At 38.8% G+C, this 20,304-nt stretch overlaps 3 protein-coding genes across 6 annotated transcripts; all 3 read right to left on the bottom strand.

Annotated features, from left to right (window-relative positions):
* Positions 1-2,411: 2,411 nt before the first annotated feature.
* On the bottom strand, positions 2,412-6,280 carry snx10a (sorting nexin 10a). Of its 3 annotated transcripts, none has more exons than XM_040020797.1 (7): positions 6,231-6,280; positions 4,672-4,719; positions 4,424-4,510; positions 4,231-4,331; positions 4,038-4,136; positions 2,898-3,089; positions 2,412-2,810 (listed from the first exon to the last, which is right to left on the bottom strand). In XM_040020797.1, exons 2-7 carry the CDS (start codon positions 4,702-4,704, stop codon positions 2,678-2,680), a joined length of 645 nt encoding a protein of 214 aa, XP_039876731.1. In that variant the 5' UTR covers positions 4,705-4,719; positions 6,231-6,280; the 3' UTR covers positions 2,412-2,677. The 3 variants fall into 3 exon arrangements, with proteins under 3 accessions (XP_039876731.1, XP_039876730.1, XP_039876729.1); XM_040020796.1 differs by lacking the exon at positions 6,231-6,280 and adding an exon at positions 5,914-6,224; XM_040020795.1 differs by lacking the exon at positions 6,231-6,280 and adding an exon at positions 5,979-6,224.
* A 1,757-nt stretch (positions 6,281-8,037) lies between these two features.
* On the bottom strand, positions 8,038-11,744 carry cbx3a (chromobox homolog 3a (HP1 gamma homolog, Drosophila)). Of its 2 annotated transcripts, none has more exons than XM_040020800.1 (5): positions 11,611-11,744; positions 10,719-10,872; positions 10,338-10,494; positions 9,864-9,958; positions 8,038-9,182 (listed from the first exon to the last, which is right to left on the bottom strand). In XM_040020800.1, exons 2-5 carry the CDS (start codon positions 10,862-10,864, stop codon positions 9,056-9,058), a joined length of 525 nt encoding a protein of 174 aa, XP_039876734.1. In that variant the 5' UTR covers positions 10,865-10,872; positions 11,611-11,744; the 3' UTR covers positions 8,038-9,055. The 2 variants fall into 2 exon arrangements, with proteins under 2 accessions (XP_039876734.1, XP_039876733.1); XM_040020799.1 differs by lacking the exon at positions 11,611-11,744 and adding an exon at positions 11,417-11,520.
* Positions 11,745-13,477: 1,733 nt separating this feature from the next.
* nfe2l3 (nuclear factor, erythroid 2-like 3) lies at positions 13,478-19,273 on the bottom strand. The gene is made up of 5 exons (XM_040020794.1): positions 18,376-19,273; positions 16,596-16,676; positions 16,051-16,158; positions 15,380-15,857; positions 13,478-15,260 (listed from the first exon to the last, which is right to left on the bottom strand). Exons 1-5 carry the CDS (start codon positions 18,889-18,891, stop codon positions 14,503-14,505), a joined length of 1,941 nt encoding a protein of 646 aa, XP_039876728.1. The 5' UTR covers positions 18,892-19,273; the 3' UTR covers positions 13,478-14,502.
* Between the last annotated feature and the right edge of the window lie 1,031 nt (positions 19,274-20,304).

Genomic DNA, 20,304 nt, shown 5'->3' with positions numbered 1-20,304 from the left:
ATGCATGTGTATGAGAGAGAGAGCGAGAGCGAGAGAGAGATGCATTGACTTTTAATGATGCTGTATGCATTAGCACTTCAGTGGTAATAATTACAAATACAATGCAAGTCATAGCCTTTGACCCCCACAGCACAAAATCAAAGAAAGCAGAGACGAAGGGCAGTCAGATCCAGACCTCACTTCTCAACAGACAGCTGAGAAAATAGAGTAAAATGAAGAGGCAGTGAAAGGAATGAGTGATGGAAAGACAAGATGGGTGCAAAAATAAGCGAAAGGGGCACGGTGAGAGTTACGCGGGCTAATTGCTCTCATAGATTTTGCCATTGTTGGCTTTTCTACAGTCAAGGAGGTGAAGCAATTCCCTGTGGTGGCTTCAGGTGAAAGTCTAAATGAGCTAATAATTTAGAGCCATAAAATAATACTAATGTTGACCATGCATATTGAAAAGCATTAGAAAGATTTGTACCATAAAATAGCTGTAAATATGATGTACATCACATATAGCAGAACCTTTTCCCCTTAAGCATAAAAGTACCCTCACCCAAACTGCATCAGAAAGCGAAGAACATGTTCTGTGTCGTTTTATGTGTTGGCTACAGGAGCCTGGTCACCTGTCCAAAGGCAGTGAAGTTGACTAATGTGACAGAAAATTAACAATTAAAAATATCACACGGGCCCTGAGCCATTGCAACGTGGGCCGTTCACAACTCAGTGGACACCCTAATTGCTTTGAAATACAATTGGGTTTGGGCTTTGTTTGGTGTTTTGGAGGTATGACGCGCATCACTGCACACTGGAAATTGAGTTATAAATTACCAAGCTGAAATAGACATGTACCATGAATACTCAATATCCAAATGCTAGATGTTTTCTCCGAGAAAAAAGAAAGGCAGATGCGCGCATGTACACTCACATAAAATACAAGATGCCACCGCTTGCATTTGCATTTCATTTTGTCAGAAAATTGACCAGCTTTAAACCAAAAAGTGTCTGTGTATGTGTCCCGCTGTATGCTTGTCATGGAGTACGTTGATAAGGTCAACCTTTACAGCAAACAGAGAGATGGAGAGCTCCAATCACAAACCACTGGGACTTTGAAAATGACAGAAGATGAGGAAGGAGAAAATGTTCATCCATCCGCAGCTTTCCCACCAGTGTATTCTCTGTGCGTGTGTTTTCAGACACGCCTCTGTGCCTGTGCGTATGTCTGTGTTTGCTATATGAAAACAGCTCAGTGGCATGTGTGTGAAGTCACTGACAGCTTCATTATGGCTTGTGCGCACAGGGAGACAGCACCATGCAGAAGGAGAGGACAGAGACATAGGACAGGCTAGGCTTAACATCGGGCAGACTGTGCGTGGGTCCAGTGGCTGGCTGGTGGAGAAGGTGGAGGAGGGCAGCTGCTGTCTCCTTTAATGAGCCTTTCCTTCTTTCATCAGCTTTCAATTTACAGAGCTGTCCAACACTCCTGCATAACCAATCACACCTCCACCTGCTCACATTCCTGTAGCACGTATGAAGCTGTCGTTTTCCTTTCAAGTGATTCCCAAGAGCAGTCTAATAGTTAAATTAATTTGCAATCTACCTTTAATTAGACAACCTCACCTGGGAACACTGTGACACAAGCTTGAAACGTGACAAACGCTGAGCCTCTTCATGCCCAGCACTGATAATACTTTAGATTTAACATGTATATTCATTTGTAATCTGTCTATAGTTTTGGTAAATGGTGGAAACATTATGAAAACTATTTAGGGAGTTCTTAGCAAGTGTACACAGAGTTGGCTAAGGTTTAATAACCCGTTTTCCTGTCCTGGGAGACACAGCTGTGTAACAGTGTATAGCAAGTAAACATTAAAATTTAGCCAGTGCAACTAGATGTTTGACATTTTTCAGATAAGGACAAGAGACAAAAAAATGAAATAATAATTCAAGGCTGTGTGCAACCTGAGCTATATGAGTAAAGAAATGCTACAGTTTGTACCCAAAATAACAGCATTTCATGCCATGTACACAATTAACTCAGACGCTCTGGGGCACACTTCCTTATCAGTAGTGTGTTCCTTCATCTCACACCACTATTTACTCAAGCTCTGGGTGGTGTGATGTCTACACTCCCTCTACTGGACTGTTCAAACAGTACAGTCTATTGTATTGAACTCTGGGACAAGTGACAGGTCACAAAATATATACAAAGTATACAGGAACATGAACTTCAGGTTTTCTACTAATTAAAAGAGACAAAGTACAGTATGGAAGATGCAAGCTTTTCTTTAAGAAAAGGCCATTTATTTATGCATTGACAACTCATAAAATGTATTCTCAAATATTTTCCTTAAAAAAAAAAAAGTCTACAATGCAAAACTACTCTTGCCAACCTTAGTACATTTTAGTGCAGTGATTTTAAAAAGTACACATTGGAAATAATTTAGACTGTCAGTTTTTACACATTGTTTTTTAAAAACATGAAATTTTTTTTAAGTACATGATACTTAAATGGTACCAACTGCAGAGGACACAAGGCAAGTTAAAATATTTTCAAAAGGGTCACACTGATGTTAACGGAAGTTTAAAAAAGTTAACAATAGCAAGAGTTCAATGAAGTATTGAACACATTAATGCAAAGATGACCTACACATCCACAAGAAAAAGAAGAGTACAGTGTCACTTCTTTACATCAGGACTCAGTAAGTGGGCTGGTAGTCTCAGAAAAAGAACAAAAGGGTTCTGGATCTCCGTCAGACTGAAAGAAGATGGGGCTACCTCGCCCAGAAGTGTCAACACTTAGTCCCAAACCCGATGATGAAGTGCTATTTGAAAGAAAGACTGAAGGGTCAGTTCAGTTTTAAGTCATGTGTTAACAAGTAAGCACTAAGACATTTTCTATAATAACTTACCTTTCACAGTCAGAGTCACATGAAACCTTTTCTTCTGATCTGATACAACCAGTTCTTGAAGACTGAATGGCTTCAGCTACCGTGTACCTGGTCTTACCAACGGCACACCTTGCAATCTCTGTAATGCTAAGGTCTGACTGGAGGAACAGATGGAGCCGACTATCAGATAACAACAAGGGTGTATGAAGAACACTAGAGGAGAAAAGAACATTAAATAGATGAGACCATTTCAATCAAATCCAAATAAAATTTGACAGTATTAACCCCTTAGCAGTCCTACAAATTTTGCCTAAAAGGGTTAGGTGTCGGACGTACCGTGGGCGGTACGTCCGACTGCTAATTAAGGAGAACAAATCAGATTTCGATGGGAGAAAAAAAAATAATAAAATAATGCTTATATCTATACTGATATGTACTGGGTAACGCATTAGGAACAAGAGGATGCTACATTGAGGGAAATTAAAATTATGAATCTACAGAAGGCTGAATTAAAAGATACCCCTGAAAATCAAAGTAAAAAAATAAAAATAAAATAAAAATGATGCAGCAGGATAGTCCATTTTGCTAGAGTTACATTGCAGCAACTCAAAAAAAAAAAAAAAAAAAAAAAAAAAAAGAAAGAAAAGGGGTACTCTGTAAGTTGCATGAGGTGCAATCTGCCAGTGTTAGATGGACGGAAAACGACGTCCCAGAGGTTTTTCCTGTCAGGTGAGCATGGAGGCCACCCAATAGCAACAATTCATTCATCCTCCAGTATTGCCTACATACTCTCGTATACATGAAGCCAGTCATTTTTGTGCACCAGGTGGAACCCAGGACCCACAGCACCAGCCTAGGGTCTGAGAACGGATTCAAAATTGGGGGGGACAAAATGCATTCTTGTTTTGGGGGAGGGGGGGGTCATCTCATGTTGCCTTTAGTGCATTGGTTATAAATTTTATTAATAACAAAGCAAATGAAACCAATTACCAACCCCTCAGCCATTTCACTCACCCAATTAATATCCCTCAAGTTTATATGACTTGCTGTAAAAAGGGATGTGCTACTTTTTACCCCCAAACAGTCTATGGGAGTATGAAAGGCTCCTCCAGGAGACATTAACTGAACTTCAGAAACTGCTTCAGCAGAAGAGCAACTCACATTTCTAAAAACTTCTGCAGACCCTTGATCCTCTGGATGACTTGTTCTGTGTTCTTCAGACTGAAGAAAGGGTTCCAGGATGGCAATTTAGGCAAATCTCTGGACATGGATATAAATATACATTTGTAACTTGCTGGATTATCAATTTAAAACATGGATTAATCACTATCATAACAAGAAAACCTCAACATACATTATGAAAGCGTTCTGTTCCAGGCAGTGACGCAACCAAACAAACTCACTGTAGCGCCGTCTCACAGAGGAGGTCTTTTTTCGAAAACACAAGCTATTAGTCTGCAAGAGACAACAGTTCATTAAACGCTTATTACAAAAACACGACAAAATAAAGCTAACAGAACAGTTTCTTTTTTTAAATTGGCACATACATGTAAACAGATCTCGTAGTCAACATGTGTGTGCCAGCGGCCATCTTTATGAAGCCTTGGATCCCGAACGCAAACTCTAATAAACTCCTGCAAAAATCAAGATCAGAGTTCCATTATTTCAAAATGAAAATGTGAACGTGGGCAAAATGAAAACAGGATTGTCCCACTGTTTGGGTTTATCTATTTGCTATTATAGATAAACAAAACAAGATACAGGAAAAAGAAAAAGTAGTATCAAAGCCACTTACACTGTTTGAAAAATTATCCAGAAGAGTGTCCATTAGCGATACAAAAACCTGGAAGGGAAATAAACACATTAGTACCATCTCTTTTAGCCTATTTGCTTATCAGGTGGTCTGATTTCAGCAAAATTATAAGCAGCCTTTATGGGTTCTCAGAATTAAACAGCGTGTTTAAAATCACAGCATTTCTTTTGTCCCAATTCCATTTTATAAAACAAAAGGCTAGCAATTGAGCCTTGAAGGATTTAGGAGTGCAAAGATTTCGAACAGATTTGGGATCAAGTGGGATGAGGGGCAAAGGTGGAGGATTGAGCTTATGTGTGGGAAATCTTGGTTCTGAACACATTAAACATGGGCACATAGCAAAACACACTTGGGACAAAAACAGCCCACTAGAAAGAGAAATACAGTCTAGTGCTTTCAAAGCCAACTCTACAAGGTTAGCTTTACAGTGATATTAGTCATATGCGTTATCCAGTCATCTGTTCATGAACAAACAAACCAAACATGCCATTTGCAGGCCTAAAGTCTAACCAGAGATAATAAGCAAGTTTAAACACGTTTTCAAATAGGGTGATCAGGCCACCTTCAAGAGACTGAACTACACACCTTGCTCTACAGATCACATGAAAGCATAAGCCACCACAGACTAATCTATTTGGATAAACTCTGTACTGAGGTGACTGTAGGCTCTTCCTTCAAGACTGTCATTGCTCTTCAACAACAGTCCTGTAGCTGCAATAATTCAGCAGGTCCTACACGTAGACGTGAGGTTAACAGGATGCTGCAGGGAATTGCATAATGGAGTGCACTTTGATCTGAAGTTACACGCACTCAGTGCTCTAAAACACTTAAGAGCATGAAGTATTATAATTTTCTAACCACTATCCAGGACAACACAACAGGGCTTAAACAATGATTTAACACTCATAATCAGTGCTTATTATGCATCTTCTGAATACCCTAAAATCATTCGTAACGTTTAACCTCCTGAGAACAGAGGAAGAAAGACTCTTCCCATTTAACTTTTTGTGCTTTCCTTCCTCTTTGGAGCTAAAACAGGTAATCGAAACGGAGTTCAATGGAAGTCCCAGGATGCCCTCTTTTTATTGCATCGGGACTTAGTAGGGTAGCTACTGAGAGGAAAAGACGAAACGCAAAACAAAACAAACCCACAAATATATTAACAAAAAAAAAAAAAAAAAAGAGCGAGAAGGACGCCCGATTTTGCATCTACTTTGACCTTACCTCTCCCTTCTTCACCTCGAGTGAAATTATACGATAATGTGAACAACCAGGACCAGCTCACTAACCTGGCTTGAAGCTTAGTCCTTCCTGGACTGAACTAATACCAACACTGCTGCTACTAATTTCCCACTGCTAAGCACGACCTCCTTTCCCGACTAAATCAGTCCACGTAGTTAGAAAGTATACCATAACAAGCAACATTTAAAAAGTAATCGTAAAATGCATTGTTTTTAAATCATTCGTCTAAATCAGGCGGAAAGAAAATGATCAAGAATCTCAGATGAGAGTAACATGTTAAGCATCGCTTTTCTGCGCACCTGTTTTTTACTGCTATTGTCCGGAATCAGTTTAAATGGTGTCACCTGGTGGGAGGAGGCCAAGCGATGGCAATGCAGCGACAACCCCAAATAAAGTCATAATAACTTTATATAGTTACTGGTCTCTACAGGACCTCAGAAAAAAAAATAGCCTGTGAACAACCCGATTTTCAAACATTCACTTTATTCATTTATTGATTGACGGATTGTAGGTGCCTAACTAATAAAAAGAAACAGATTCTTTGTTAAATTGATCTCTTTCTTCTTGAACCCTTCCATTTATGTTTCTTCTAATGCAAGTGCTTATGGGGATTTGCCTTTAGAAACATTCAGACAATTTAAAAGTACCACTTCATGGTCTGAGAGTTTATGTCTGCTTCTTCTGCTTCTTTTTTGTTCCTACAACCAGCTCTGAACCACAATAACACTGTATGGTGGCTGGGTGGAGAAACTTTGACCAAAACCAAACAAACAAATCAAAATGTAATAACTGTCCATTGTTCTGACTTTAATTGTTAACATAGTTGTCCACGACTGCTTCACTGCAATTCTAGATGAAATTTAGATATGCATGCTAGTTTTGAAAGGTGAAGCTGAGACATAGAGACAGACAGGCAACTGCAGCATGATACGGTACAAAAACAACATCCCAAAACCTTATCTGAGATATCACATCATGGGCTGTGTTATGCTTCGTTTCAACTAATAAATCAAGTTTCAAAATTAAATCAAAATCTCAAATCAAGGCATCAAAGCGTCAGAGATGACACTGACACCTAGTCTACGTGAACTCCAGCCCACAGCATGCATAGTTGTATACAATGACAGTTTTAAAATTGAAGACCAAGAGATCTTACCAAAGCCAGTTGGCGTCTATCCCTCTGACCAGTTCAAGAGTGGATCAAGAAACTAGTGAGACGTCACCTTAGGTTGGATGGTAATTTGCATATAGAGATCTCTTTATCTTGTGTCAACAGAAACTTCCATTTGCTTTTACAGACTGTTACAAAACAGCACCATTTTCTATCCGATTTCTACATTTTATGGCCAATTAAGCAAAATTCAGAGTTGACAAAAGCTGACACCAGAAATATGTGAAATATACAGACCAAGATTTATTTTAAGCATATGTTTTATATTACTTGAAATTGCTGCACTGACATTTAATTTCCATTAATATAGCTGTATGTCTATATTGAAATGATTCAAGCACTTAACAGATAAGACATGACTGTGTTGCTGTGATTAGATATGACTTAATCAAGATGTCAATTAAAAAAAAAAAAAAAAAAAAGTTAAACACTTACGAGGAAATGACAATAACAGGCCATTTTCCATCCCTGTATCCTTTCTGCAGGCTACTCACTACTCTTTAGCATTTACAGAACAAACTTTTCAGAGAAATTAGCTGTTTGTTATCAAATTTGTAGGTGAACGTTCATGCAGCAGTTGTTTTTTACTGCTAGGACTAAAGGTTGGATATCTATCATGACCTTGTCCAAATCACTCAAATAAGAAACTTGAGTGATTTCCCACAGAAATCAGTAATGCACAAAGGTTCACTGTCTTATCTCCCATGCCATTATGCAATCTTGCATTTAGAGTGAAACCACAGGAAAACCAAAGCACTGCAGCATGAAGACAAAACTGTAAAAAACTTCACCCAAGAAACATCTATTAGGAACATAAGGAAATCCTAATTGTTAACTTTGTTTCATATGCAACTCGCTCTGAATTACTTCCAGTAAAGTCTTATATGTATTTGTAGTTGGAAAAAAAAAAAAAAAACAACTAAAAGACAAAAAAAATCTGGCATAAAACCTTTATTAGAACGACAAACAATATTTAAAGACAGTATACAAAAAGTATTTATGGAACAAAACATCACTACAGTAGAAAACATGAGCAAGAATGTGGCAGAGTGAGAAAAGTGTTTTGGAATTTAAAACATTTAAACAAAGATGATGGTGGAAGTGGCCCTAATCAACAGTCCTTTTTCAGCTGTGCACTCGCTTCCATGAATCTGGCTGCATCTGAATGTGTTGACTTCAAGTCTAAATGAGCACCTAAACTAAACCAAGTATTATTAACGACATGCATGCACTGAATTACAACTGTACTTGTATCTTGTGAATCTCTGAGTTGCAAAGCTCACTAGTTAATGCCCTAAATTTCAAATCTGTGCATCACATTTAGTCTTAACTTTAGCTGTTGACTTTAAATACAGTATCATTCCTCTATGAAGCATTTTTACTATTCACACTCCAGAAGGAAGTGCACAGCTCTGAACGACACACAGTCAGATCCTGTGCTGTTATTGAAAAAGGGTGAGAAAACCAATCAAAACTGTAGTTGCACCTCACCCACAAACAAGCCTTCTGAATGTATGGCTAAATTGTGCGTACTACAGAGCTCTCCTTCACTATCTTGGATACATTTAAATGAAGCCATTAGGAACATAAGCGCAATCCATGTTGGAATAACAGATTGCTGAGCAGACTGCTGAAGCCAACATTGTTGTACATCTCGTGTCTGAAAAGGGGCTAAAGAGATCAGTCATTCACAATAATACAAGAAGGCTTCTTTCTTTACTTCTTAATCAAAACACTATCACCTGTTCTCACAATCGGCTAAGCTTATATTTACAACAGAACTCACCGACTGCCATGCAAGTGTTGAAACTTCTTCCAAAATAAAAAAAAGAAACAAAACAAACAAAAAAAGACTAATTTAGCTAGACCTAGAAGGCAAGTCAGGAGAAATCCAGTCCTGAGGAAAAGGTTGACGATGTTGATGTAGACTACTGCATGGGTTGCAGAGAAGAACTACTGGGCTTCATCCTCTGGACAGGAATGCCAGGTCAGTCTCTCCTCATAAAAGGATATGACCACCTGAGGACAGCGGGTGTTGGCCTCACGGGCTGGGACCAAATCTGCCTCATCCGAGTCTTTCCTAAATGAAGGCAGATTGAGAGAGGAACGTTATAGAAAGCCAGCATAAATTAATGTACTTTAAATCAACTAAGTTTATAAGTTGAGGAAAGGTTTACAGCAGGAACACAGCCTGGACAGTGACAGTTTCATAACTGTGGCTCTGTACACCATGTAGCAAGATCTAAGCCGTGAAAGGCAACTGAAGTGTAGACACTGAGCTTTAAGTTCAAGGGTTTAAGAATAAACATTTAGTGAAACAAAGGAAGTTTCCAATTTTTAAGAGCTCAAATGCAAACAACAACTTAAAAATAAATCAAAAAACAAAACAGAACAAAAAAAAAAAAAATCCAATTATCCAAGTAATTCCACTCAGTTACACTTCCTTCACTTTAAACTTTCTTTGATTGCTATTACAATATTTCAGGATAATTATTTGTACTGTGAAGGATCCAGAAATCATAGCACTCAATACTTTTGAATTCACTGGCCATCTGCCATTGTAGCATGAAACACCAGTGACTCACTGTATACCATGCACATCCATCCTATGACTTACACTGCCTAGATTAACAAAACATTACTGCGCAAAGGTCTTGAACTAACAGTCATTTCATTATATTTTGCTTCCAAGGAGACAAAGATATGATATGAGATATATTTTTTTTTCTTCAATGACCAGAAATATTGCATAAAAATGTACCATTTCATCAAGAACATCAACTCCCCGCTACTGTCTGTTGCGCCAATGATTCGCTCGGGTTCAAGGTTCCTAGCAAAACCACGTGGTTTCTCAGCCTGTAGGTGGTAACAACAGAGAATGTAGGGATATAAGATGGGAAGGAAACAAAACAACACATTTTGATTCATTTAAAATCCTTGCACTTTCTAGCATAAGTTCAGAAGCAGCTGCATTTCAAGAGAATGGTCTGAGTGACTTATTCAAAATTAGGTTTGTCACAATTATACAAGTATAATGCTAAGTTAAATGTCTACACACCACCCTAGCTAAGCACAAATATGATTTATAATACATTCATTTATTATAATGCTCGTCTTTGTTTAAGTTATGCAACCCGTTCTCTGAATGGCCCTCGTGTTAAGCTTGACGGTTCTAAATTTAATTTGTCTCTAGGACATGCTAATTGCAGAAACTTGTGAAAGCAAAGGAACTCACCACATCCTTCTTCTTAGGTTCCGTCTCTGGCTCTTCCGTGGAGGCCTTCCTCTTAACAGGTGCAGGTTTCTCCTTAACATTCTTCTGAGCCTCCAAAAATGCTGAAATCAGCTCAGGGCAATCCAGGTTCTCCTCTGGTTCCCAAGTATTATCAGCACTAAACGAGCAGAAAGAGAGTCAACAATTGCATTGCATCAATTCACACTGATTTCCATTTAGAAAAAAAAAAAAAATGCAAATACTAGCATCAGCTAGCTTGCTTGAATGAAGGCACCGTCTTCATGCAACCACAATGACTTCAAACAAAAGTATAGCACAACCCCATACCAGGGAAGCACTTCCAGCTCAGCAGGAGGGGGGCAGGAGTCCCAGCCAACTCACTCTGTAAATCCTTTCCACTTGAGGTAGAATTCTACTTTCCCATTCACAACACGCTGGTCCAGCACTTTTTCCACAACGAATTCTTCAGGTTCCTCCTGTGTATCCTGTGCATCCTTCTTACTCTTGGTATTCTGCTTCTTTCCCATTTTGTGATCTAAAAACACAAACAAAAAAAGGAATTTGATAATAACAAATCCTTCACATTCATGTGCTCCTGATATCCACATTTAGGATTGGCCATAGGCCCTAAAGCCGCCACAGACACAAGGATCGTAAACGAATTTAACTGTGAAGACTGTTATTTGCCCATTGGGGTATTAAAATTAGGCAACCTTGACAAAGGGATGGCCACCAAAGGGAAGTAAAAACGTAGCATTAGCTAGCTTAGCGATAAACTCTTAAAGTATTCAAAGATAGCCAAATTCTTATAGCGTTAGCTCGCATGCTAACTTTAGCTGGCCTTTAACCGTTAGGGAAAACCTACTTCACTTTTATTGTGTCAACTGCAATGCGGAGGGACTTAAAATAGGTGCGCTGGCACAAAAAAAACGTGCGGGTAACGTTAATGTAACTTGCGCTAACAATAACGTACTCAAGTTTAATGCGACACTCGACGTTTTAGAAACGGATACATAATCTTAAGATCTATGATATAACTACAGCATTACAAGGAACAGACACTGTTACTTTTCGCTTGCCTGTTGAAGTTAAAGTACTGCAACTGTAGTCAACAGAGCGTTTCTCTCTCATTCGAGACAGCGTCCAGATGATAAAACAACTGGCTAGCATATACTGCTATTTCGTTACAGTGAACCAATTAACTCTGACACCTCTGTTAATGATAACTTTTTTTTTTTTTTTTTTTGAAACAAGTCGGTATCTGCATACATACCCTAAAACAAGAGAATCGCTCCAACGGCACTTCTTTTCCACGCGGTCAGTTGATTCTTTATGTCTACAAAAGTGTGGCTCAACAGCACGGGCGCCAAAAGCTACTCACGCGCATTCTTGTGCGCATACTTGTGCACCATCTACGGAAGCCCGGTTAGAAAACGCGTTTCGCTCTCCAAAACCTGTAGATGATGAAGCCTAGAACTCTACATCAGGGATATCGAAGTCATTTTGGATCGTGGGCCACATGCAGAAAATTTTGTTTACACGTGGGCCGGACCAGTGTAAAGAGGTTTAATTACACCTTTAATGTCTGCAGAATCTTAATATAAGAAAAAGAAGTGCAATTTCAACAGTATATGCTGGTTATTTTTGCATGATAAAGAAATTAAGCTGTATTAAATAGAACTCAGTCAGCACGACTCTTTTGGCTTAGATTGTTTGTTTGTTTGTTAATTTATTTCAAACAAACAAACAATCCTACAATCTAAGATTGTAGGAAATGCATGTGTAGTTATGGTTGCTCATTGCCCAGACTGTCCTGTAACTATATAATAGAAAGGTTTTGTTTATTGATAGACTATATCCTTATTTATTTATTTACTGTGAACGCACTGCAGAAATCAGAAACGTTTCTGTCATTTAAGTTTTTGTTTTTTTATCTAATATTACCTATGACTTACTCAAATTGGTGTGGATACTGATGGGAGTAGGATTTTTATCATTAAGAAAAGCTGTAAAACACGGAAAATACAGTTTAAAAAAAAATCCAAAATGTGTACCATCCTTCACATTTTAAAAAGCTGTCCAGTGGCTCAGATTGCATCCGTTGCCAGGCCAATTTTGCCCCCAGGCCTTATGTTTGTAATCCCTAATCTATAATAGATCAATAGATATCTATAATATCCATTGATATTTTAAGACTGCATTTTTTGAATAATATGTTCCTATATGCTGATTTTAAAATCAAGGCCATTCAAAAGTATTTCAAAAGATTTATTTTTATTTTAAAAAGTCTGCAGGAGCAACTCAAGTTCTGTAAGCAAACGCACACTTTCAAAAATCACAATGGAATCAAACACATTTAACTTCAGAAACAAAGCAAATATTTACGAAAACAAAATTCATACAAACAGCAAAGAAAAGGTTCAAGCCAAACAAGAAAATACAAACAAAGAAAAAAAGAAAACTGAAAGCCGCATAAACTACCTCATGGACTTTTCTCAATTTCACTCACTCAGCTGACTTATTGCGCAGCATAACCAGGAACAGGATGGCGACCTCTATTAATACTTCAACTGTCAAAAAATCTTATACATATAAAAAGGAGGCATCCAAACATCATTCAAACTTCTTAAATATCAATCAGTAATTTATTATTTAGGTTTTTTTTTTAGCAGTTTGTTTAATTGGGGTGACTTTGATAATGAAGGATTTGTATTAAACAAGTGCACTTTAGAGAATTTCAAATTTTAGCCAGAAAAAGACAAAACAAAACTGGGGCCTGAGAATCAAATTTATCCAAAAAGAAAAAAGCTCACAAGTACTTGTAAAGAAGTCAAAATTTCAGTTCAGTCAAATTGTGCTTCAGATTAATCACTATTCAAATACTTTATGCATCTTTCTTCAGTTTACTCACTCAGGTGACTACTTGTGTGTACACATAAATAAGATGCAGACTTTTAATATCACTTGATTCTACTCTCAGATAATAAATATTCTTTAAAAAAACAAACAAACAAACAAACAAACACATACATTCAAACAGCATTCAGACCTTTTAAATAAAGTTGGTGATTCTATTTTTCCTGTTTCAGAAATTGAATCTTTTATGTGTGATTACGGTCACATTTATAATGGAATCGTTGTTATCGAGTGCACTTCAAAAGACAAAACAAGAAAGAAAAACAGCAAAGCGGGGTGGGGGCTTTTTTTTTTTATGTAGCCAAAATTAACAAAAACTAAGCTGTGAGGTAGAATAATCTTGCCAAAAACTCTAAAACACTTCAAATGAAAGGGGTTAAACTATAGCTGAATTCTTATGCAAGAACTTTTTTGTTATGGATATATGCACTTATGTATGATGTACATACGTATTTACCAAAACACATTAAATGCAAATTAAGGCCAAGTCCTTTGAGTCATTGGTATACTGCACGTCATCAAGACATGTAAGCAAAAGACATCTATTTGATTTTTTTTTATTTCAGTTTATTTTTTTTTCCTCAAACAGTGCATGCCCTCAAATACTGGGAACAAATCAGTAAACTTTGGACTTGTAATAACCCAATATTCTTATCACGCTGACCAAAGGTTACCATTTTGGGAGAGGGGGGAAAAAACGTCCTTAACAGTTCTATAAGCATTTCATGGACCTAAGAAAGTTTAATAAATACAACCCTTTAACCTCGTTCTTATACCGAGTAGGAAAACACTAAAGGCAAGATTACAGGTAAATACTCCTCTTAGATCTCTATCCTGTCTGTAAATATCACAATCCTGGCCAAGCTGACTTTTAGACATGCGTGATTGCCTACAATTTTCTGTAAAAATGAGAAAGACTATGACTTTAATGTTAACAGGCACAAAGAGACTGCTGGCATTACCAACAGCTTAGCTGTTCCCTTAAACTACCCCATCGGCCACATCCACCTTTAACAAGAAGAGAATGTCCAGTGTGTGATCTACATTTTTCCCATCAAATAACGTATTTACATTTTTTTTTTCCTTTTACTTATTTTTTGAGTGTCTTTTCTTTTTGCATTTAGGTTCTCAACAGTGGTGAATCAACACACACTTTAGCAAAACAGGAGTCCCTAAAACCAGAGTCAGGCAATTAGGTTCCGCAATATCCCAAAACCAAAAAGGTCAAGTCTCAGCAGGAAATGCTGCATTATTGCTTTTTTTCCTTCTTTCTCTTGTCTGTTTTGTTGCCAGATGTGGAGACAGCAGGTCGTCTTACAGGCTGAACTACAACCCTACCGTTAGCCCCGCACTGCAGGGTGAATCTGTCTGGGTTCAGGGGTGTTCCTGATTCATCCCTCAGCCGGGACAGGATGTCTCTGGTCAGCTGCCTTATCTGATGGCCCACAGCACCCATTGTTTTTGCTGTAAGGTGCTTCTCCCTCAGCAGTTTGTCTCTCTGAACTTGCAACCTTTCCACCTCCTCCTGGAGCCCAGTGATGGCATCTAATTTGCGCTTGCGGCAATTTTGGGCTGCCAGCTTATTCTTACCACGCCTGCGGATGTCCCTCAGGAGGGTCACCTGTTCAGGGGAAAAGCCATGACCATCAAGAACTTCCAGGAACTCTTCAACAGGCATGTTAACTATCTGCAGGACAGAGAATGGCAGGCACATAGCACGGGCGCGCAGCTCATCACGACTCAGCTCCCCTTCTTCCAGCCGGAATCCATCGTCATCGCTGAGGGGCTCCTCCTTGATGTTTTTGCGAGGCAGCGTTACTGACGGCTGGTTAAAGAAATTGGCAGATGAGTAGCTGTGATCATGCCACACACTCTCAACAGGTGGCCATGCTGTGGTGTAGTCAACAATGCCTTTAGAGGGGATTGAGTCTGCCTCACTGCTGTAGCCTGTAGCTCCACACTCATCCTCGCAGTATGAACTGGATGAGGATGACATCTCAGATGAGCCTGGACAAAGTGAGGAGTTAATGACTGTGTCAGTATATTTAACTGAAAATTTCGTAGCTTCATAAAACAGAAATTAAGACATGTAACTCTTCCAAGTATAGAAAGCAATCTGAACCAACCTGGAGAGACTGGACCTCCAGAGCTGCTCTCCAAAGAGAGACCAGAGTCTGACTCCAAGTCCTCAAGGACCCGTGGGTCTATGCTGTCCAAACAGTCCATCAGGCTGCTGTCAATTGAGTCCAGACCTTCCAAACCAAGCTGATTGATCTGGTCAAACACTGCCTCATCTAGGCAGCCACCCAGTGCACTATTTGATGACACATTTCCAGTTATGTTACATACTGAGGCAAAGGGGAGTGCAGCAAGACCTAGAGCCATCCCAGGTGAAGCATCTGAGTTTAAAGAGCTTGTGGATTCCATTCGAAAGAAAGCCCTTTGTTGTTGGGTCGTGGTCCTGGGCTCAGTTCTATCAGATGCCAACCCAAACACTCCAGGACTGGTTAGCATAGCATCATGCAGACTGACATTCCGGCTGATGGCGCTGGTGATGTCAGTGTCGAGATCTGACAGACGCTCAGTGACAAGGGGGTCCAAGTCCTATATTTTAGAGAGACCTATTAGTCGAACTTTATTCTCCAAAACTTTGAAAATCCTCTAAAACAACAGTTAGATCAATGTGGGAAACTAAACCTCTAATCTGCAATACACGTGTCTGTATGCATGTCTCTAAACTAATGTAATTTTATATAAGGCTTAATTTAATGAACATGAAGATGAACATGAAACTTACATCAAGGTCTGCAACAGAAAGTAAACTGTTCCACTGCTGGTCAATATCAAGGGTAGCAGAGGGATGGCGTGTTGGACTGGACAGTGCAGTGATGCCTTCCAGCAGGCTCTGAAAGAGACAACACACAGAAAATCTGATGTAAATTTAAAAAAGTAAGTGATATGTTTTGTTGTCAGTATACAATCACAGCAAAGTAACTGATGAAAAAAATGGACAAGAAAAATGAATTTATATTTAGATTCTGCATAGCTTTTTACTATAAGGAACTGAATAACAAAGCCTTTGCCTGTGAGACTGTAATTACTATGCTTCAACCTTTCTAATTCTGTGGTCTTACTAAAACAGCACTGTCATCAAAATGATGCAATTTCAGTAAATATGTAATGTGAGTCCCTGATTTTCTAGTTAAATCAATATAACCAGCCTAAAATTGATGCCAACGTTATACATGCATCATTGCAGATGGACAAACACTACTGTGTATTCTCACAAAAAATCCAGCACTGTTACGGTCATTAAAATACATGAAAGAGTGCCAACAGTACCTCTTGTTCCAGTGTGGAACTGTGAGCCAGCTGAGAGACTGGAGCAGGTTCCTCCTCTTCTTTAACTTTAACATCTTCCTCCTGGCAGGGAAAAGAGAGCCGGGAATTCAGTGAAGAGGAAAGAAAAGGAAAAACAATTTGTTAATTCTTAGTAAAGAATTCCAAACATCGTTACATTTCTAGCGGTAGTTCATTGATCTCAATTGAGTCTTTACAGTATGACTCTTCTGTCATGAGATGATTCTGTTATAAACAAGATTAGATTATTTATTTATGATTACAAAGCAATCATTGTAAAAGTTAAGCCAATTACCCTCTGATACACCTACAGAAATACAGGTCACCAGCTTCCAAGATTAGAAAGTTTACGATATTTCCAATTAAAGATATAATAGAATTCTTATTTGTTCTAAAAAAAATATTATATGGCCTTTGTTTCTGAGAATATACAATATGCAGGAGCTGTATATAGTTATCCTGTTGAAGGTGTATCCAATAACTGATTCACTTGCTAGACCAGTTCAAACAGGAAAAGTGGAGACCAACAAGCCCAGACAGAACTTGGGCAGAACTAGACTGGTCTTGAGTACTTCTTGTCATTATTTGGCTTTAGTCTTAGTGTGAAAGCAAACTTTTTGCTTTCACACTAAGACTAAAGCCAAATAATGACAAAAAGTTATTGATACACCTTCAACAGGATAACTATATACAGCTCCTGCATATTGTATATTCTCAAACACTAAGGCCATTTGCAAAACAAACAACAAGGCTTGTAAATTTTTTTTATGTTTTTTTTTTTTTTTTGGGGGGGGGGGGGGGGGGGGTATGGCGACCCATCTCTTGTCATCAACAACAGATGAGTCAACATCACATTATACACATGAAAAGCAACCCTAGGAAGAGCAGTGCTTAACTATGGAAAACTGCTTTTGTGTAAGCAAACAGGGTGGGGATCCGAGTCTCACTTCTCCACCCCTCAAAGGGCGCAGCTGGTGGTTGGGTCAGGAGAAAAGAGATACAGTTACACAACTGACAACATAAACTGCCTTTGGGATATAATATCCACCAATCAGCTCTTTCTGCCATGCTCTAGAAAGACTACACTACTAGGAGGACTGAATATAAAGGTTGTAATTACAGTGTTAAAATATATTTGTTGTCATAAAGTACAGACATTAGTTACACCTGTCTTTGCATGGTGTTTTCTGCTGAAGTAATTCTATAGTTACTATTCCCAGATTGCTTAATGTGACAAGTACCATAGTGAAAGAGTGACAAGTGCAGCAGGCAGCTGTATGCCGCATATACAGTATATGATGTTTGGTAGACATGTTATTAAGCTTTATGTTTAAGTTACTTACTACACTGATTAGGTGACTTATCCAAGTTAACACATTGTCATTACGGATGTAAGTGACATAATCTGACTAAGGACACATTACTGGATTGTGATTTGTGACAAGGGCCTGACAGAGCCTGACAAAACGAAAATAAATTTGCATTCCAGAATATTTTTTTGACTTGCTTCCTGGTTCACCAGTAAATACTCCAGTAAAATAACGTAGTTGTTGGATAACACCCATCTTTCCAGATCAACGGTTAGTTATGCTAGTTAGCTAGTAATAGCTTAAGCTAGCTATTACGGAAGTTTTACCTGTTTGTCACCTCAGTTAATCAAGTACTTTAGAGGGATAGACCACCTTCACTGTTGCAGGTTACATTATAGCTTCATTAGAAACAAAGTTTTTACAACTTTATGGCATATTATTCACAAACTTGCCTCTTTAAGAAACCCGCAGGCTCCAGCGCCACAAGGCCCTTGTCCGAGTTCAATGTTTGTCTGGTACGCTGCTGGGCCACTGACTGGCAGGTGTTCACTGACATCCCTGGATTCTTCGCCAGGACTTTCTAGCCCTGAGCTAGATTCGGTGTTGTTACTGGTTGAAGGCCCACAGTCAGCCTTGTCAGTTGCAGGCACTTCGTGCACCAGCCATGCGTTCAACTGTGTGTGGAACCGCGGAGAACCGAGGGTCCTCACCTCGTCCAGCAGCCGACGACTTGCAAAAAAATAGTCCAACTCGGGACATTTTGGGTGTACACCATATCCATCAAAAGTGTCTCTCAAAATATGAAACGGTGTCTGGATGTAGGCTGAGCTAGGACCCAAGTTAATCTCTGTCAAAGGCGTATAATAGCCGCTCAAGTAGCTGTCGATATCCACACGAACTCCAATCAAACTGAGCAAGATGGTTAACTGAATCAGGCTTTCTGAAAAGTATTTTTTGGCGATCTGCATTTTCTAAATACTTTCAGAACTGTGGATAATTGTGAAATCCCAACCCAACAGTTCCTCTTTCCCGAAGGGACAAAGGGAAAGCTTAACAAAAGAGCACGCCTTCCCCTGTCAGACAAAGAGGACCGCCTGTACCGGCGAACTAGCAAGATAGCTATGCTAGCTTTAGCAGTTAGCTTTCTCTACCGGTTAACGCAAACCTGTTAGCGCAAACATAACAAACAGTTTGTTCTTCAGCGCCTTGCAGCAGATAAGTTATTCATAAGCAATACCTACTTATCACAGCCCTCTTGGCGACGATAATTAAACAGAAAATAAAACATGGGAGGCTCACTGCAATCACCGTGCTGCTACAGGGGGAACTTTGTTTCGGAATTTGCATAATTCGTGCTGATTGGACCAAAACGCTCACCACAACAAATTCTGATTGGTTAACACACCTGTCGCGTCAGCTTTTGATCAATAAGAGAACGGGGTAGTTGCTTCTATAAAGGCAGCCTCCACCCTGATATTAACTACAAATATTGTTTACACGAAAGTTGAATCACCGCATAAACAAGAAGTACTTCTCTATGTAGGTTCATATTCTAATATATAATGCTTTATTGGTGCAAAGGGGATTTCTCAGAAGCATGGCTGGGCTGCATTTCCTTTATGTTTGTGCTACTGACCTGCATTTGTTCCTTTTTTCAGCCTACTGGTAAACAACTGAATTACACTTTCAGTTGTTACAAAGGTCTGGGCCCTCGTGACTCAACTCACTAAGAAAGAGGAATGCCAAAGGCGAAATCCTTAAAACATTGTACATTGTACCCCCTGGCCTTCTAAAAAACTGACTTTATACTGGATTCATGATCAGTGCTGAGAGGTAGCCTACGCAGATTCTAGGTGCTTTTACTTTAGACTATTGCTTTATGACCTATTTTATAATAGAATGTCGAAAAGACAGACTATTCTGCATCAAAAAATATGTTTTGCCCACTTTTGTGATAAAAAATCTCTGTTTATATGTAAGAAACTGAATGCATGTAACAGTGTCACATACATTGTAACATTCCTACTTTCACTGAAGAAGCAATTCTAAATTCAGCAATGTTTATGAATGCTCATTATATAGGAAAGGATACTCATGTCATTTGAAAGAAGGTCTTGAACATTATCTGAAAGTCTGTCACTCTACTCACTCTGTTAGATCTTCCAAGGCCAAATTGTTAGCTATGCAATACTCCCCACGGAGGAAAATTGGGAATGCAGCTTTCCCAGTTTCTGAAAAAACAAAACAAAGCTCTGGAAAAGTGTACCTTAAAATATTGGAGAAGAAAGCTCAGATAGTTACGGATAATATCAAGAAACTCTTAAAGATACCTTTTTAATCTTGCATTTAACTAGTACTCCCACTTAGTAATAACACCACTG

This window comes from Simochromis diagramma, unplaced genomic scaffold (assembly GCF_900408965.1).
Source record: "Simochromis diagramma unplaced genomic scaffold, fSimDia1.1 OVJJ01000753.1, whole genome shotgun sequence".
NCBI lineage: Eukaryota > Metazoa > Chordata > Actinopteri > Cichliformes > Cichlidae > Simochromis > Simochromis diagramma.
Note: the sequence above shows the minus strand (reverse complement) of the source record. Positions and strands in the feature narration are given on the sequence as shown.

Coding starts and splice junctions, on each gene's coding strand:
- snx10a (XM_040020797.1), bottom strand. CDS start 4,704: ATGGACACTCTTCTGGATAATTTTTCAAACAGT. Junction 4,511..4,671: donor TGGATAATTTTTCAAACAGT/GTAAGTGGCTTT, acceptor TGATTTTTGCAG/GAGTTTATTAGAGTTTGCGT. Junction 4,332..4,423: donor ACTACGAGATCTGTTTACAT/GTATGTGCCAAT, acceptor TGTCTCTTGCAG/ACTAATAGCTTGTGTTTTCG.
- cbx3a (XM_040020799.1), bottom strand. CDS start 11,507: ATGCTAGCCAGTTGTTTTATCATCTGGACGCTGTCTCGAATGAGAGAG. Junction 10,873..11,416: donor CAGTACTTTAACTTCAACAG/GCAAGCGAAAAG, acceptor TTGTGTTTTTAG/ATCACAAAATGGGAAAGAAG. Junction 9,183..9,863: donor TTGATGTTCTTGATGAAATG/GTACATTTTTAT, acceptor GCCTTCATTTAG/GAAAGACTCGGATGAGGCAG.
- nfe2l3 (XM_040020794.1), bottom strand. CDS start 18,891: ATGCAGATCGCCAAAAAATACTTTTCAGAAAGCCTGATTCAGTTAACC. Junction 16,159..16,595: donor GTTCCACACTGGAACAAGAG/GTACTGTTGGCA, acceptor TGTCTCTTTCAG/AGCCTGCTGGAAGGCATCAC. Junction 15,858..16,050: donor TTTCTGTTGCAGACCTTGAT/GTAAGTTTCATG, acceptor TCTAAAATATAG/GACTTGGACCCCCTTGTCAC.